Source organism: Myotis myotis, unplaced genomic scaffold (assembly GCF_014108235.1).
Source record: "Myotis myotis isolate mMyoMyo1 unplaced genomic scaffold, mMyoMyo1.p scaffold_m19_p_3, whole genome shotgun sequence".
NCBI classification, from domain to species: domain Eukaryota; kingdom Metazoa; phylum Chordata; class Mammalia; order Chiroptera; family Vespertilionidae; genus Myotis; species Myotis myotis.
Window position 1 is genome coordinate 195,029,594 of NW_023416335.1, and position 14,727 is coordinate 195,044,320.

The 14,727-nt window shown below is 40.2% G+C and overlaps 1 protein-coding gene across 3 annotated transcripts in view; it reads right to left on the reverse strand.

Annotated features, from left to right (window-relative positions):
- CDK17 (cyclin dependent kinase 17) overlaps positions 1-14,727 on the reverse strand; it is a 90,268-nt gene that overhangs the window by 36,460 nt on the left and 39,081 nt on the right. For 2 of the 3 annotated variants that reach the window (XM_036301854.1, XM_036301853.1), the window contains exons 2-3: positions 9,372-9,518; positions 914-1,078 (exon numbers count right to left, since the gene is read on the reverse strand). In XM_036301854.1, the coding sequence (XP_036157747.1) occupies positions 914-1,078; positions 9,372-9,489 (283 nt within the window). In that variant the 5' untranslated portion in view covers positions 9,490-9,518. Of the gene's footprint in view, positions 1-913; positions 1,079-1,823; positions 1,933-9,371; positions 9,519-14,727 lie in introns of those variants that run through there. The other variant, XM_036301855.1, reaches the window with a different exon arrangement.

Below are 14,727 nucleotides of genomic sequence, written 5' to 3' on the forward strand. Positions count from 1 at the left end.
AGTGACAAAGGCCACACACAATTCCCATAAGTAAAACCTTCCAAAATTAACGAAATACATGAAGAAATAATCTACCAAGGCAAGAGTAAGCAGCAGACAAGAGCCCTCAGAAACTTCAGTAAATATAATTGTCATAAGACTACAAAATAATTACTTAGTTATTTTAGAATAAAAACATAATAAGCAACCACCAAACAAAGACCAGAGAAATAAACAGAACCTTGCAAGTATACATTTTTCCTAGATATTTAAAATGATAGTAACATAAGAATAACAAATCAGGTGCTACTCATATATACTAATTATTGTACTGGGTTATCATATGGTGATAATCTGGAGTTACCAGGTATAACCCTAAATTAAGCATCACCTCAAGCTGCCATATCTTTAAATCTTGCATACACCTCTCAAGGATGTTGTTTTCTTCATGGTGGACAGATTTTCAAATGTTACTCCTCTGTAGTGTCAGTACTACTACTCTCTAGAACATCGGTTCTCAACCTGTGGGTCGCGACCCCTTTGGGGGTCGAACGACCCTTTCACAGGGGTCGCCTAAGACCATCAGAAAACACATATATAATTATATATTGTTTTTGTGATTAATCACTATGCTTTAATTATGTTCGATTTGTAACAATGAAATTGGGGGTCACCACAACATGAGGAACTGTAGTAAAGGGTCGCGGCATTAGGAAGGTTGAGAACCACTGCTCTAGAACCTTCCATCTTTCTGCTCTCTCTCTTATCAACTTGATTTTTATCTTACAAGACACATCAGATAATGCAAGACACATCAGATAATAAAGGCTGGCTGACTTCCATATACCTAAAACCTACTAGCTATGTACACGACCTACACTAAGAAAGTTAAAAAAAAAACCCAACCAAAAAACTAGACAAATAATTAAATTACCTAATCTGCTTCCATTTCTGGGCATTGCCATGAAGGAGCCAAGGCTTCCTCCAATAACACTATGTGGTCTCCGCAATGGGGGCTTCTTGAAGGACCCTGTGTACTGGTGTAGGAAGGAATGCATGCTGTGAGAGGTTGGAGGCCTGCCATTCTTCACAATAGGCTCTGTGGTTCACAGCATCCAAAAATCATTCCATTAACAGCCCAAAGTCCAGGATCACATGAAAAGAATTGAGAAAGCAAAACAGAAAACAAAAGTTATAACAGAGATCATTACATTTAACCTCATTTCTTTGGCTATCGATACAAAGTACTAGAATTAAAATAATTTATATGAAAAATACTTACAGAAAATACTGATTTGAGATTGGCTTAGTATTGATCTGTTTCTTATATAGTCAAAATTATTTAGCAATAACCACACTACTATAACCTATACATTTTTGATCCATTTGCTTATTTTAATATATCTCAAGACTATTTCCACACTATTCCTATATTTACTGATTGCCTATTGCATGCTGTAGATTGTAGAAGATGAAAAAACACGGCCCTGGCAAAAAGGAACTTATATCCCTATTTGGTAAACATTCAAAAAAGCATGTCAGTTAGTGAATAAAACAGAAATACTTAAGTACAGCTCAATGCAGAGACTCTAAAATTTATTACCTCAAATTTGGGATTTTTAATATAGTTTAAAATCACAGACAAATAAACAAGCAAAAACATTTTTAAATGCTTAAAAGTTTTTTAATTATAAGTAGGGGAAAATCCTGTTTTGTAATATTTACAGGGAATCTCATGACTCCTTCCCACCTCCAAAAATGAGTTCTGATATAGGTTAAGGACATGATGAAATCTTCTGCAATACACCATTAGTCTTTCATATTAGAATTATGTTTTTACTGACATAGTCAAGGAATTTAAAAAGGAAATGGTCTTCTCTGAATATCTTCTCTTCTAAAATGAAGCCAGCTCTTCTTTTGTAGCTGATAATCAGGAATAAGGGATTTTCCTACCTGTAAAGGATATCAGACACCAAGAACAAGTTGGTGGGAGTGGGGGCTTAGATCTACAGAACAAACCAAAGTATAGGCCTAAGGAAAATGAAACAGTGAGGCCACCTGGCCTGCCCCTCTACTGATAACGACTGCCTAAAAGAAGAGCGGAGAGGGAGGATGAGGCAGAAGGGTCCTCGAGGCTCACACAAGGCCCAAGTCATCTAATATGGATAGAACACCAGACTGGAGGCAGAGAACATACCCAACTAGTTATAGAGAAAATCTGTCCAAAGTGTCCCATAGTCTCTACATTCTTTGGCAGTAGCTGGGCTGATCAAAAATTTGAGGATCGCCAAAACCGGTTTGGCTCAGTGGATAGAGCGTCGGCCTGCGGACTGAAAGGTCCCAGGTTCGATTCCAGTCAAGGGCATGTGCCTGGGTTGCGGGCATATCCCCAGTGGGAGATGTGCAGGAGGCAGCTGATCGATGTTTCTCTCTCATCAATGTTTCTAACTCTCTATCCCTCTCCCTTCCTCTCTGTAAAAAATCAATAAAATATATTTAAAAAAAAAAAAATTTGAGGATCATGCCCAGCCGGTGTGGCTCAGGGATTGAGTATCGACCCATGAACCAATAAGTAACTGGTTCCATTTCTGGGTTGCAGGCTCAATCCTCAGAAGGGGGTGTGCAGGAGGTAGCTTTCATAACAATGTTTCTATCTCTTTATCCCTCTCCCTTCCTCTCTTTAAAATCAATAAAAACATATTTAAAAAAAAAAGAATTTTGGGATCTTTACATAAACCTAGTAAGACAATCAATGACTTAATAATGAATGGGGAGGGGTATCTAATATAAATGCATAAATTAGTTTCAATAACTGTGGGATACAAGCTAGAACACCTAAGAAAATTTTTCTCTTTCTGGGTTATAAGATTTCAGATGTGGAGTAATAAAATATATAAATATTCTGTCAACAAACAACATTTGTTTTAGATGCTCTGTAAAGCTGTCCTGGGGAACATGCTTTACAGTCCTAGTGAATATAGCTAAAAAAATGAAGATCATAAATCCATTCAATTATTCAGGGGATATTTATTGTGTACCTACCATGTGATAAGCAATATTACAAGCCATGGACATCAAGAAGTAAACAAAACAAATAAGATGCTACTCTTTGAAACTATAAAGTTTAATGGAGGTAAAGACAGGTAAGAAACTAATAAAAAATATTGGATACTGATAGGCAATATGCAAAAGATTAAAATAAAATAAAGAGATGTGATAGAAAATAAATGATTAGCTATTTTACACTAGCTATTGAGGAAAGTTATCTCTGCAGAAGTGTTTTTTTTTAACAGAGATATAAATGCAAGAAAGAGCCAGTCATGGGAAGATGGGTGAGTGGTGGGTTAGTCTGATATTAGAAGCAGTTATGGTAACTTTGAAGCAGGTAGTAATATATCTAATTCATGTTTTTAAAACCCCACTCTGAGGAATCAGGGCCGGGGGGAGGGGGGTGAATATAAAGGAGGTAGGAATGAATATAAAGGGGTAGTATGAAAGGGATCTTGGGCAACGGAATAGCTTCTTTATCATGAATACAGTGGTAGTTATACGAAACTACCCATGTGATAAAATGACATAGAACTTACTCAGACATTAATCCAATGCTAATTTCCTGGGTTTGATAACCTATACTAACAATAGAGGAATATGCAAATTGTCTGGGACGCCATCACAGTAACAGTAACAACCGAACAGCAGGCTGGCAGGCTGTGTGGGGTGACCAAGCCAACAGGGGGGTTAGTGAGGGACAACCAAACAACTGACCAGCAGGCTACATGGGCAACCAGGCCGGCAGGGGGGTTTAGTGAAGGATGACTGAATGACTGAACAGCAGGCTGCATGGGGCAATCAGGCCGGCATGGGGGGCAGTTGGGGGTGACCAGGCCGGCAGAGGAGGGAAGTTGGGAGCAACCAGGCCAATGGGGGGAGGGGGCAGTTAGGGACAACCAGGCCAGCAGAGGGGAGCAGTTGGGGGCAACCAGGCCAGCAGGGGGGGCAGTAAGGGGCTACCAGGCCAGGGGGGGGGGGGGGGCAGTTAGGGGCGATCAGGCAGGCGAGCAGTTAGGAGCCAGTGGTCCCGGATTGTGAGAGGGATGTTAGTATAGGGATGTCTCAAGGATCGGGCCTAAACGGGCAGTGAGACATCCCCCAAGGGGTCCCGGATTGGAGAGGGTGCAGGCTGGGCTGAGGGGACACCCCCCCGGGGCATGAATTTTGTGCATCGGGCCTCTAGTGTTCTATAGTTATGGAAGATGTAACCAAAGGGGAGAACTGAGAGAAGGGTATAAGGGACCTCTCTGGACTACCTTTGCAACTTCCTTTGATTCTATATTTATTAAAAGTAAAAATTTTTAACTTTATTCTGTTTACTGCTGGAGAACAGATGACAGAATCAACAGAAGGGAAACAGAAGAAGACTATTACAGTACCCTAAGCAATAAATAATGGTGGCAGAATCGGAAAATGGAAAGAATTGAGCAGCCTTAGGATATATTATAAACTAGAGGCCTGGTGCACAGATTCACAATCCGGAACTCCTCAGGGGATGTCAGACTGTCAGTTTTGGCCCGATCACTGGAGGCCAGGCTGAGGGACCCCGCAGGTGCATGAATCCGTGCACCAGGCCTCTAGTATGCATATAAGATCTTTGGTTAATCTCTCCCTCCCCTTCCCCCTTCTCCCCCCCTTCCCTCTGAGATTCATCAGTCTGTTCCATGTTTTCATGCCTGTGCATTGAGCATCTGCCCCCTGGTGGTCAGTGTGCTTCATAGCTACTGGTTGAATGATCCAACGGTCGCTTAGGCTTTTATATAAATAGATAGGCAGAGCCAAAAGGCCAGCAGACATAGCTGCAAAATTACTTTCACATACACTCTTCCACCCAGCTTTTAGTGAGGATCAATATTAATAACATCTATCCAAAGAATACTTTTTAAATCTCCAGCAGAGCAACTATTAAAAATATGAAATATGATATGTGAAAGAACAATAATTGGACTCATAACAAGTATATAAATGGCTATCATTAATTGTGAGCTTTTCAAAGTTATTTATATAGCAATTAATTGGCAAGCTACACTAGCAGAGGAGGGGAGTACAGAAAGGTAAAGGAGAGAAAAGAATCAAGGATAATTGCTGAATTTTTAGCTTTAAGTTATTTTCAGGCTAAAGTGAGGGAAGTTGGAATAGAAGCAGATTTTGGGAGAAGAAAATGAAGAATTCTGGTTTGGTTTTATTACATCTGACACTCCTATTAGACATCTCTATGCATAAGCTAAGCAGGCATCTGAATATGAATCTAGTGATCCAGATTAAGAGATACAGATTTAGGAGCTGACAGTCAGCATACACACATGCTGAAAGCACAGGACTGGATGAGGTCACCTAAAGACAGTGTACAAAGACGAGAATGGGAGCCATGAGAGAAATCATAAAATATTCTAATATTTCCAGATTATGACAGCACTTAACTGAAACAGTTCAATAATATATTTTTAAAAGTAATGGAAACCTTTACAACATTGTATGAAGTAAAATAAGTCAGACACAAAAGAACAAAACACTGTATGATTCCACTTATATGATGTACCTTGAATACGCAAATTCATAGACAGGAAGAAAGTAGAAGAGTGGTTACCAGGGGTTAAGGGGAGGAGATAATGAGGAGTTGTTTAATGGGTACAGAGTTTCAGTTTGGGATGATGAAAAGGTTCTGGAGATGGACAAGTGTTGATGGTTGCACAATAATGTGAATGCCATTAAAATTGTATACTTCAAAATGATTAAAATAGTAAATGATATGTTATGTATATTTTACCATTATATTTTTTAAAAAGTAATGGAAATCTATATGAAAAACTACAGTAAATATATTAGTTCCAACTAAGGATTTCCAATGATTTCTATATTGTAACATAGCAATCAGTATGATTCCACTGAGAAATTTATTTGGCATCTTACTTATTTGGATCTTCCAATGATGTGAACTATTATGATCTGGAACATTCAATTTCATAGCCCACTCCATTTCCTGTTCCCAATCCAGTTCTTCTAAACACTTTTATTAACCTCATCCTATTCCAGACCGTACATAAATACAAGAGTTCGGTGCTGTTAATCTCATTCTATCATGGACTTTGTGCTGTTGGTAGGAATCGGCACTACTTACAACCCTCTATCATCACTTTTGTCAAACACTAACTGTGACTGCTACCACGTATCAGATCAACAGGAGAAAGAAAGAAACCTGGGAATAAGAAGAAAGGCTCATAATATTAATTTATTTATGAAAAATTAATCTGACAGCTTTTAAAAATTTTAACATTCAATACCTTGTCAGTTACCAAAAAATTAATTCTGATGTGCTCAGAATTCTTTCTCCTTGCAGGTACTTAAAAAAATGTTTGTTATACTTTAATTTAAAAAATGTTTAAATTTGTGCAAATTTTCATTTCATATTTAGGAAAAATTGTATTGAGTTAAAGCCAGTATGCTTAAATCAACCAAGTTTGCAAACGGTCAACTTATTTTTAACATACTAAATAAAAATTCAAGATTTTTCTTCCCTGGATTCAATCTACCTATTAATGTGCAAACCACTAGCTTATCTAGACAGGCGCTCTAGTGTAGGGGTGGGCAAACTTTTTGACTCGAGGGCCACAATGGGTTCTTAAACTGGACCGGAGGGCCGGAACAAAAGCATGGATGGAGTGTTTGTGTGAACTAATATAAATTCCAAGTAAACATCATTACATAAAAGGGTACGGTCTTTTTTTTTTTTTAGTTGTATTCATTTCAAACGGGCCGGATCCGGCCCGCGGGCCGTAGTTTGCCCACGGCTGCTCTAGTGTGAACTATAATTATATTAAACATTTCTGAGTTAAAGTCTAAAATGACTAAATGACCAAAATGACAGAAATAATATATCAAATTCTATTTGGTTGGAGGTAGAATATGTATGAGTGACAGTATATGTGCATATATGAATAACCAAATGCACCATAATTTTTCCAAGATTTTTATACTATTATCCCCATATCCTCCATTCAATTTGTTCTAGAGTATGCATGAGAACCACCTACCTATACATAATTAACAGGATTGTGCTCATGAATGTGACTGAACAAGATACAGGAGATCAAATACAGGTTCAAAGTCAGTTTACGTAGGGAAATTATAAACTAATTCATCCTCCTCCCAAAGCTGGCATTGCCACTACATGGGTATTAAACAAAGCTCACTTGCTTCATAAACTGGTTACATCGTATGTGAGAAGATCATTTAAAGAGGATTCATTAAACCATCTTCAGAAGTGGACTGTGTTTGTCATCTATTTTAGGAACTTTTTATGCTCTAAGATAAACTCCGTAACGTAAAAATATGATGGAACCAACTATCAGGAATTGATAGATGACCAAAAAGGTAGAGAATCTTTGTCAAAGCTCTTGATTAAATCTATGTGCTGTTACACATAGGTAATAAGAAACAGCAGACTATAACTCAGAGATAGCCTATGTTACCAGCAAGCTCTGCAACTCAAGAGGAATCAGTATTATGACATCTTCAAGTATTATTTCAAGTAACTTGGGCTAAGAGGGAAACTCAAGAGAATTACTATTTTCCTTCGTTAAAGTTATTATAATAAAACAAAGTGTTAATAAAGTAAACAGTATGTACTACTGAAAAAAATATTTCCAACGTTTCACTGTTATAATTTAAGAATGTTTTAAACATTTTGACCTAAATATCCCACAAAATTTGCAATTAATATAAAATGTTAATTAGCTATATTGCACATAATATAAATGTGTCCCAAAAAGCATCCATCAAGATATATACTGTGCTTATTTTACTCCTGCACATCACTGGAAAATAGCTGGCAAGATTCTTCAATCATAAGAATGAACACATTGGGCTTAATTAATAAGAATTCAAAGAGAGTCTGAGAGAATGAAAAATTTTGTTCCTGGAAAGAGTAAAAGTTAAGACATTATAAAACCATCTTTGAGATTTGACCCAAATGCAAAATGTTTCCCTCTTAAATTTAAGTAAATTAAAAATTATTTTAAATTTTCTAAAATATTCATGTGTAACTCCTTTCCCATATTACAAAGAGCCACATAACCTTGAGTAAATAATGACCCTTTGGAGGAAAAGAGATACACTGAATATTGGGTAGAATAAATTACTTACCCAGAGTCACACAACTAATAAGTGTGTTAGTACACCCCAGATTCTAACCCATGAGTTTTAACTTAAAGTCCAGACAGAGCCTTTTCCATTTTCTTGTTGTCTCCCACAACAAGTACATTTGCATTCAGCTGGAGGGGGTAAGGATTTCCATGCTTTCACCCACTACCAGAAATCTCTCATGGAATAATTTCAGGCACAGACATAGAAGGCTTACCAAAGAATCTTCATACCACAACAGCGGCAGAAATTACTGAAAGCTCCTTTCTGATTGCATAATGACTTCCTTAGGAATAGTTCAGTTTTGAGTATGTAGTCTTATTCTATAAATTTTAGCAGGAATTTGCATTTTAATCCACTCAATTTAACAAGCTCTTTTTATATCTACATCTGGGTACTACTTTACATTATAAAAAGAACTGTCAAACGTGTGAAACATTATATGCCTATCTACTATAAGTGCCCTCAATACTAGGGCAGATTCTATGGTAAATATAAAATAAAACAGTAAGATTCACTTATGTAATGAACTTTGTCTTCCTTTTTTTGTTGTTGTTCATTTCAGAGAGGAAGGGAGAGGGAGAGAGAGACAGAAACATCAATGATGAGAGAGAATCATTGATCAGCTGCCTCCTGCATGCCCAATACTGGGGATCGAGCCCCAACCTAGGCATGTGCCCTTGAACAGAATCAAACCCGGGACCTTTCAGTCTATAGGCTGATGCTCTATCCACTGAGCCAAACCGGCTAGGGCTGAACTTTGTCTTCTAATAGTCAACATGCATACATACATACAGTTATAAACTATAATGAAGCCTCAAACAGAAATTTCACATTCTTACTATGCACTTTTAAGCTATTTTAACAGGTTACAAGAATAACAAAAATACTTAAACTTTAATTTAAAAATAGTTACTTAACTAGGATATTATTATACAAGGTATTCTTATGGAAGAATAAAAATGGAAAGATAAATGGGACAGAATTCATCACAGTTAGAGACCAGGTACAGTAGTACTTGGAATAAAACTGGAACATTCCAATAAGCAAGCAAGCAAGTTGTGCAGTCTCGTTTCCTAAGAATTAGGGACTCACAGGGAAAAAATAAACAAAAGGAAGCTATCAGGAAAGTAAATTGCATTCTATTTATAAATCAAAAGCATCCACCCCCCCCACCCCCCCACCCCCGCTAAAATATTTACCATTATCCTTGCTGCTATTTTCTTCAATAGTCATTTGTTCAGCCAATTCAGACAATGATTCGTCAATAGTCTGGCTTCCTCGAAGTGTGAGGGATAGCCTTCTCTTAAATTTTTTCATCCTATCGATTGAATGTGACTTGAAATATCCTAAAAGAACAGAACAGAATGAACACAAAATTAAAACCATGAATACTTTACAGCTCAAGAAAAATGTTCTACATTTATTAACAACTTTCAAAACAGAAAATAATGAGACATTTCCACTTCTGCCAAATATCATAAAATCCAACCACTTCCTTAAAAAATCCCCTCACTCAAATTAATATTATATTTATATAGAATCATCAGAAGAGCAAGAATTCTACAAACTAGAGGTTGAGATTCTAGTATCACAATTATTTTTAGTGTAGAAAATTTTCCTAAAACATGTTTTTTAAAAACCAATATAGAGAAAATATCAACACTATTCTGATGCATAGGTTCTATCATCTTAACTAGTAAAGAGAGAATATGCAAATTGACCATCACACCTTAACGGTCAAGATGGCTGCGCCCACAGTGGAGGCAGGGATTCCATAACACAAGATGGCTGTGCCCACAGTGCAGGCTGAGTTCCTGTAATAAGCCTTAACGAGCAATCAGCAGGGACCTGAGGCTGCATAGCACTGGGTTGAGGCAGGGTCCTGAGGCTGCACCTCCCACCTGGTGGGGCTTGACAGGGGACCTCAGGCCACGCACGCCACCCCGGGCCGGGGGACCTGAGGCTGCACCCCCTGCCTGGCAGGGCTTGAGGGGGACCTCAGGCCAGGCCCCTCACCCCAGTGCTGAGCCAGGCAACCTGAGGCTGTGCCCCCCACTCGGTGGGGCTTGACGGGGGTGGGGTCGGCCAGGTCTGGATCTAGCCCAATGGCGATGGGGCTGGCTTGGTCTGGGTCTCGCGTGATTTTGAGGAGCATGTGGATGGGCGGGGACTTGATTCTGGTTCCCATGGCATGCCCCAGACTCTGACGGGAGGATGATTTTCATATACATTTTACTAATTTTCTTTCATCTCTGATACTTCTATTATAGAGAAAGGGAAAATAGCAATATTAAAATATTTCCTGTAATTATTTCCCTTTTAACGTGCACAAATTTCGTGTACTGGGTCACTAGTTATAAATAATGATCATTATATAACCAGTCAATGGTATCTTTAGGTAGGAGGAGGTGAAGGGCTAGGGGAGAGAATAATGAATGATGTTTGATACTTCTGTAAAACAGGAATTTTCATTTAGCCAAGATATTGGGGATTTGTTTTGTGGGGGGTTTTTTGTTTGTTTTTTTGGTGTGTGGTTTTGGTTTTTTGTTTTTTCTTTGATTGGTTATCAGGAGTCTCTTCCTATTATCATAACAATGCCAAATGGTATCAAATGCCTCTCCCACACTTTCGTATTTCTAAACTCATGTAGTCTTCCTAACTCTAAGGAGTAGACTACACTATTTCATTTTTACAAATAAACAAATAGGCTCAAAGAAGTTCCCTGACTGAAGTCAAAAAATTAATGATAGAACTGAGATTTAAAACTAGAATTACCATTTACCCTTTTCCTCCACATTTTCACATCTCTGAAATCAGGATGTATCTCACAATTAACCCTTTGAGTACCAACCAATATCCTAGGAACTATGCTAAAATTGCCAAGGCATTTTTGCTGATTTTACAGCAGTTTAGGAAAAAAATTATGAAAATTAGGCAGATAAATGCCAGTGGTCAATTTTAGAACTACAAACATTCAGAATCATAAGTAATCTGCACTTAGGTGCCGTCTGTCAATAAAGAGTGAACTACTAGCATCTAATAGTGACACTGCAGGAGGAGCGCAATAGCGCTCCCGGCACTTTTGGGGAAAGACAGGTGGCGCGCAATCACGCTCCCCGGCACTCTAGAGGTTAATGGGATGTCAAAATATAATTGACAGCTTTCTTCTTCTTTTCTTTTCCCCCACAAATAGGATTTTTTATTTGTCACCAGTAAATGTCTGAATTTTAAGCAGAGTATTGGACTGGGGGCTCATACCCATCAATTCATTCAACTTTAGCACTTGTCTCATCCTTAATAACTTTTCAAAACTGCTGCCTTCACTATGAAGCTCCATCAATTTTCCCAAATCAAGCTTTGGCTTCTGCATTTTGACTTTTCTAACTAAGACATTATGGAGCGGATAGATTGACAAGCTTTATCTCTGCCTTTTCTAATGCTATCTGGAATCAATTTATTGACTTCTTTCAAGTCATTTGTCTGCACCTCTCGGGTCATGACAAGAGGGAACGTAGCACAGAGTATGTCTATCTATCTCCCTTCTCTCCTGAATCTTGTCTCTTCAACTCTTGATTAACTCAGAGGCTCTCCAATGACTTCAAACTAATTTTTTCACTACCTTTTCAACTATTCTCAGCAGAAGCCTCAGTCTAACACAAGTTGCTCCATCACAGGCAGAAATGGAGGTTTAGATGAGATAATATGTGTATTTCAACAAGCAAGTTAAATTTATAGGAGGCAGTACATTTTAAGAGTTGTTTCCAACTAAGAAACCTGTAACTGCAGAACATAGTTAGCCTTTATAATCCTCACCATTTGTTTAAAACATACTTGGTATTTAAAGTGAATTGAGCTACTGCCAATTTCATCTACCCTTTTGTTCCTATAAGAATTTATACTAGAGACACCTTCCTTTGTAAGGCATCAGAATTTGTGCAGGGAAGGGGTAACTCTTCAAGCTTGGGGGCTCAAACTCTGCACATTCCAAAGAAAGGATTAGCCTCTGACAGGTTTCTGGGAGATAATCTCTGAGCCCCTGGAATATCCTGCCTGATAAGTCTCTTTGTATACCTGAGATCTTGGGCCATACCAGATTAATTTACGTCAATAATGTAAAATATGGTAAATGGCTGTTTTTGTATGCCTCAGGTTTGGGCCACACTATATCACTTTGACCTTTGGATAGAAGAGAGAAGAAAGAAGCTGCAAATGAACAACTAAAGACAATAATGTGGGTATATCCATGCCTACGAAACTAACCCCCAATAAAAACCGTGAACACCAAGAACCAGATAAGCTTTCCTGTTTGACATCACTGCATATAGAAGGTTATCACACAAGGCGGCTGGAGGAATGAAGCACTGTACATGCAACTAAATCCACTAGGTGAGGATAACTGAAAACTCACACACTTTTTCTTGGACTCCACCCTACATGCCCTGTTCCCTTTGCTGATTTTAATCTGTACTTTTTTGCTATAATATACGATAATCGTGAGTTCAACAGCTTTTCTCTGATTTCTGTGTCCATCAAGCACGGGTGTGGGTCTTAGGAAACCCGAACACACTCTCATTCAAGAAAAGAATTAATTCACAGCCCTAGCCGGTTTGGCTCAGTGGTTGGAGCACTGGCCCACAGACTGAAGGGTCTTGGGTTTGATTCTGGTCAAGGGCATGAACTTCAGTTGCAGGTTCAATCCTGGCCTGGTCAGGGTTGGGGCATGTGTCAGAGGCAACCAATCGATGTCTCTCTCACATTGATGTCTCTGTCTCTCCCCCTCCCTTTCACTCATGTAAAAATCAATAGAAAAAATATCCTCAGGTGAGGATTAATAAGAATTCACGTAACAAAGTAACATACTATTCCAAACTGCACTGTACTATAAATGCAAAATGCACACTGAATTTTAAAGACAGTATTTAAAAAGAATGTGAAAATAACTCATTGTTATACATTTAACATGATAAAAAATATTTGGTTAGTAAAATGTGTTACTAAAATTAATTCCACTTTTTACAAACCTGCAAAATATTTTTACATTAGTTTGTATTATATTTCTATTGAATGCTGGTATAGAACGTTAACTATATATGTATATATGTATGTATAAAGCAAAATAACCTTTATTCTTTTCTAGTTGTTAAAAAGATCTCTAGCTTTTTTGTCAAAGTTAGATCAAATTTTAAAAGGTAAAAGGGCAATAAATGATAGAATAAAACTCCCCCCCCAATCTATCTATATACACACACACGCACGCACACACACACACACACACACACACACACTAGAGGCCCAGTGCACAAAATTTTTGCACAGGTAGCATCCCTAGCAGCTGCTGGATGCCTGCTGGGGCCTCCATTCCCTGGCTCTGGCCTGGGCCTTCTTTCGTTCCATGCCAACGCCTTGTGGTCAGCGCACATCATAGCGAGCGATCAAACTCCAGGTCCATCGAACTCCCATGGGGACAGTTTGCATATTAGGCTTTTATATATATAGACTAGAGGCCCGGTGCACAAAAATTTGTGCACTCGGGGGGAAGGGGGGGTCCCTCAGCCCGGCCTGTGCCCTCTAGCAGTCTGGGGCCCCTCGGGAGATAACGACCTGCTGGCTTAGGCCTGCTCCCAGGTGGCAGAGGGCAGGCCCAATCTCTAGGTGCAGCCCCTGGTCGGGCTCAGAGCAGGGCCAATTGGGGGGTTGGGGCACCACCCCGTCACACTCAAGGCAGGGCCGATGGGGAGGTTGTGGCGCGACCCCGTCATGCACAGAGCAGGGCCAATCCGGGGGTTGGGGCACTGCCCCCTGTCACACACAGAGCAGGGCCCATCAGGGGGGTTGGGGCTCCGTACTCTGTCATGCACAGAGCAGGGCCCATCAGGGGGTTGGGGAGCTCCCTCCTGTCACGCACAGAGCAGGGCCCATCAGGGGGTTGAGGAGCTCCCCCCTGTCACTCACAGAGTAGGTCCGATAGGGGAGTTGGGGCACCGTCCCATGTCACACACAGAGCAGGGCGGATCAGTGGGTTGGGGCACCGCCCTCTATCACCCACAGAGCAGGGCCAATCAGGGGATTGGCGTGCCGCCACTGTCACAGGGAAGGGCTGATGGGGAGGTTATGGCTCTACCCCATCACCCACAGAGCAGGGCCCGTGGGGGGGCAGAGGGGGGGGAGTTGGGGCACCGCCCTCTATCACCCACAGAGCAGGGCTGATCAGGGGGTTGGGGCACCGCCACTCTCACACCCAGGGCAGGGCCGATGGGGAGGTTATGGCTCTACCCCGTCACACACAGAGCAGGGCCTGGGGGGGGGGGGGGTAGGGGTGCCCCCTGTCATGCTGATCCCGGTGCCGGGAGGCCTCTCGGCTCCGCTGATCCCAGTGCTGGGAGGCATATTACCCTTTTACTATATAGAATAGAGGCCTGGTGCATGGGTGGGTGCCAGCTCGTTTGCCCTAAAGGGTGTCCTGGATCAGGGTGGGGGTCCTCACTGGGGTGCCTGGCCAGTCTGGGTGAGGGGCTGAGGGCTGTTTTCAGGCTGGGGGTGACTGAACCCCCAAAC